Below are 4,236 nucleotides of genomic sequence, written 5' to 3'. Positions count from 1 at the left end.
GAATCGTAAGCCATCATCGTGAAGCGGAAGCGTTAATTCAAATTGATTTCTCGCTCCTTGCCCTAGCTTTCGTTACCGCCGATTTTAGTGATGGAAGAGAGAAAATAAAATACGGTAACCCTAATAGGTGGGGAGGGGACCAATTTATAGAGGTTCTCATTTAATCTGGTACGACTATCAAGTAACCGTTCGGACGGATGAGATTTGCTCATTAATTAAATATTAATTATGGGACTTAAACTTATTGGGCCACCAAAACGTAAGAAAATCTTACATTCTCCCACTTGGCCCAATAATCACATAATATTAATATTTAATATAGGAACATTAGTTGCGCATAAATAAATATCTTCTGTAATGTCCACCATAAATACCACAATACGATAAACTAGTAAATATGAGTTATGGCGGTTATATATAATTTGTCTATATACTCCCTTCCATATACTACAATATTAGTAATTTATCGTATCAGGTTCATAAGCTATAACATATTATGGTCCACAATAATATCTCATTGAGACTTATCCTGCAACATCTCAAAATACACCATTATGAGAAACAAGAAATCATTAATGTATATCAGAAACACATAAATGAGCTTAGAGTGTCAAAAATTATAAATACATCAATCATAAATACAACCAAGACCCATTCTATGTACTTGTTCCTTAAATGTCTTTGGCTGTAAACCTTTCGTTAACGGATCTGCAATTATGAGATCAGTTCTAATATGATCAAGTGACACTCTTATTTCTGAACTTCCTTCTTGATGGTAAAGTACTTTAATTCCATATGCTTGGAACCTTTGGAGTACTTATCATTCTTGGAGAAGAATACTGCTGTAGAATTATCAAAGTAAATTTTCAGCGGCTTGGTAATGGTGTCGACAACCCCAAGTCCTGAAATAAAGTTTCGCAGCTATAATGCATGAATTGTGGCTTCAAAACATGCCACAAATTCTGCTTCCACCGTGGATGTAGCAATGGTAGACTGTTTGGCACTCTTCCATGATATTTCTCCTTCAGCTAATTGGACCAAATAACCAAACGTGGATCTTCTAGTGTCAATACATCCAGCGAAATCTGAATCCGAGTATCCAACAACTTCCAAATGCTTGGATCTCCTATACATGAGCATGTAATCCTCCGTTCCTTTCAGGTACCTCAAAACTTTCTTTGCAGCTTTCCAGTGATAAATTCCTGGGTTACTCTGATATCTTCCCAGCATTCCGATCGCAAAACTAAAATCCGGTCTTATGCAAGTTGAGCATACATCAGACTAATATTCGGTCTTGTGAGTCCGTTTCTTCATGAAGTGTTTCATCCAAATGTTGCTCGGTGTTGTCAAAGTGTTCTTCAACAACTGGAACAATATTTGGTATTTGTGTGGAAGTAGGCACATTCGTGGGTAATAGAATATTGACCCTCACCTCTTTTATTTCCATACTTTGCTTTTCAACACTCCCACTAACTTCACCATTCTCAATGAATCTTGCATTACCAGTTTCAAAAATTCTCGAACTATGGTTTAGACAGTAAAACACATTCCCTTTAGATTTCTCTGGGTAACCAACAAAGTAACCACTTACTGTTCGAGAATCTAATTTCTTTTCTTGTGGATTATAAACTCTAGCTTCCGCTGGGCAACCCCAAACATGCAAGTGCCTTAAACTAGGTTTTCTTCCTGTGCACAGTTCAAAAAGAGGTCTTTGGAACTGCCTTACTAGGAGGCCTGTTTAATAAATATATAACGGTTTTAAGAGCATACATCCACAATGATTTGGGTAATGAGGAATTACTCATCATGCTCTTAACCATATCCATAAGTGTTCGATTGCGCCTTTCTGCAACACTATTTTGTTGAGGTGTTCTTGGCATAGTATACTGTGCACATATGCCATGTTCCTCGAGAAACTTTGCAAATGGACCTGGACATTGTCCCGATTCATTATATTTTCCATAATATTCACCACCTTTATCTGACCTAATAATTTTCACCTTTTTATCTAATTGCCTTTCAACCTCATTAACAAACACCTTGAGAGCATCTGTTGCTTGAGATTTTTCTTTCAGCAAATAGATGTATCCATAGCGTGAAAAATCATCGATAAAAGTGATAAAATATTTCTCTCCACCAAAAGATGGAACATCAAAGGGTCCACAAATATCGGTGTGTATAATTTTTAGAAGCTGGGTGCTTCTTGTAGCACCTTTCTTACTATGCTTGATTTGCTTTCCCTTAATGCAATCCAAACATATAGTAAGATCAGTAAAATTTAGATTCGGAAGAATCTCATTCTTTACTAATCTTTCTAACCTTTCTTTGGATATATGACCCAAACGTCTATGCCACAAGTAAGCAGAACTTTCATCTAGTGAACTACGTTTAATTCCAACATTATGTTGAACATTAAGAAGGGGCTCATAAAAACCAATATCGAGTTTCAATTTATATAAGCCATCACTAAGAAAGCCAGAACCATAACATATAGCATTCTTATATAAATTAAAGCATCCATTTCCAAACTTTAAATCAAATCCAGAAACATCAAGTCTTGAAAGAGAAATCAAATTTCTAGAAACTGAAGGTACATAAAGAGTCTGTAATAGATCAAAGTGACGTCCAGTCTCCATGATCAAACGATAAGTCCCTATGCCTTCAATTGGAGCCTTCATACGATTTTCCATGAACAAGAAATCCTTATTTGGATTTGTAGTTTGGATCGTAAGGAATCCCTTTCTTTTTGAACCAAGCTTTACGTTTCAAGCAATCTTTCTGATAGTGTCCTTGTTACAGAAACGACACATATCTGCCTTATGTTCCTTCTTAGCATCCTGTGGAGCTTTAGCAGGTGCTTTCTTCTTCTTGAACTTATTGGGCTTCACTTTAAGTCCTTTACCAGCTCCTTGACCCATGAGGTTAATTGAATGACTCCCTTGTTCTTAAGTCTTGACTCCTCCTGAGTAAGCATACTGGACAATTCACTAACATTCCACTTATCCTTAATAATGTTATAGTTAATTTGAAAAGGTCCATACTCAGGAGGCAACGAGTTCAGAATAAATTGAACCAAGAAGGAATCATCCACTTTCATCCCCAAGGTCTGAAGTCTTGCTGCAATGTTAGTCATCTTGATGATATGGTTTTTCATACTACGCGACCCATCAAACATCATGCTCTTGAGTTAAGCCATTAGTGTACCAGCGAGAGACTTATCTGCAGAACAAAAACATTCTTCCACAAACTTCAGGTATTCCCTGACACTTTCTGTTTGTGGAATAGTACTCTTAATGTTGTTGGCAATATTCATTCGCATAAACATAAGGCTTAGACTGTTAGAGCATTCCCAAGCTTTATGGAAAGACTTCTCATCCGCACTGCTCGAATCAGTAATGGCAGCAGGCTTATCATTTTGCAGAGCCAAGTCAAGATCATCTTATATTTTAGAACTCGAATCGGTGTTCTTAAGCCTTAAAATCTCATTTTTACCCTCCTCGATTTGCGTGCACAGTTCGGGCAGGTTTTCGAAAAGCTTTTATGTTGAAAACCAATGAAAATAAGAATTTTTGCCTTAAAAGTTTATTTTAGTTGACTTCGGTCAATATTTTTGGTAAACGGGCCCGGATCCGTGCGTTGACGGTCTCGGTAGGTCCGCATCAAATTATGGGACCTGGGCGTATGCCTAGAATCGAATTCGGAGGTCCCTAGCTTTAATTATGAATTTTTGATGAAAATTAAAAGTTTGGAAATTATTTGTTTTTAAGAATTGATTGATATTTGGCATTGTTAGTATTAGGTCCGTATTTTGGTTCTGGAGCCCGGTACAGGTTCATTATGATATTTAATACCTGTCTGTGAAATTTGGTGAGAAACAGAGTTGATTTGACGTGATTCGGACGTCCAGTTGAGAAAATAGAAATTTTAAAGTGTTCTTGAGAATTTCATTTGATTTGGTACTAAATTCGTAGTTCTAGGTGTTATTTTGGCGATTTGATCACGCGAGCAAGTTAGTATGATGTTTTTCGACTTGTGTGCATATTTGGTTTGGAGCCCCGAGGGCTCGGGTGAGTTTCGGATAGACTACGAAGTGAGATTTAGCTTGGAAAACACTGCTGGGCATCTGATATTATTGCAGTCCTCTGATCTCGCATTTGCGACATCTGAGAGGTTCGCATTTGCGATGCTCGCAAATGCGAAGAGAAGCTGGGTCAATAGTTTTCGCATTTTTGAGTT

General features: G+C 37.2%; 1 protein-coding gene across 1 annotated transcript; it reads right to left on the bottom strand.

Moving 5' to 3' along the window:
• Positions 1-921: 921 nt before the first annotated feature.
• Positions 922-1,230, bottom strand: LOC142175346 (secreted RxLR effector protein 161-like). Its single transcript, XM_075241928.1, has one exon. It carries the CDS (start codon positions 1,228-1,230, stop codon positions 922-924), a length of 309 nt encoding a protein of 102 aa, XP_075098029.1.
• Positions 1,231-4,236: the final 3,006 nt, after the last annotated feature.

Source organism: Nicotiana tabacum, chromosome 21 (assembly GCF_000715075.1).
Source record: "Nicotiana tabacum cultivar K326 chromosome 21, ASM71507v2, whole genome shotgun sequence".
In the NCBI taxonomy this organism is placed as follows: Eukaryota; Viridiplantae; Streptophyta; class Magnoliopsida; order Solanales; family Solanaceae; genus Nicotiana; species Nicotiana tabacum.
The sequence above is the reverse complement of the archived record's forward strand: the minus strand, read 5'-3'. Positions and strand labels throughout refer to the sequence as shown.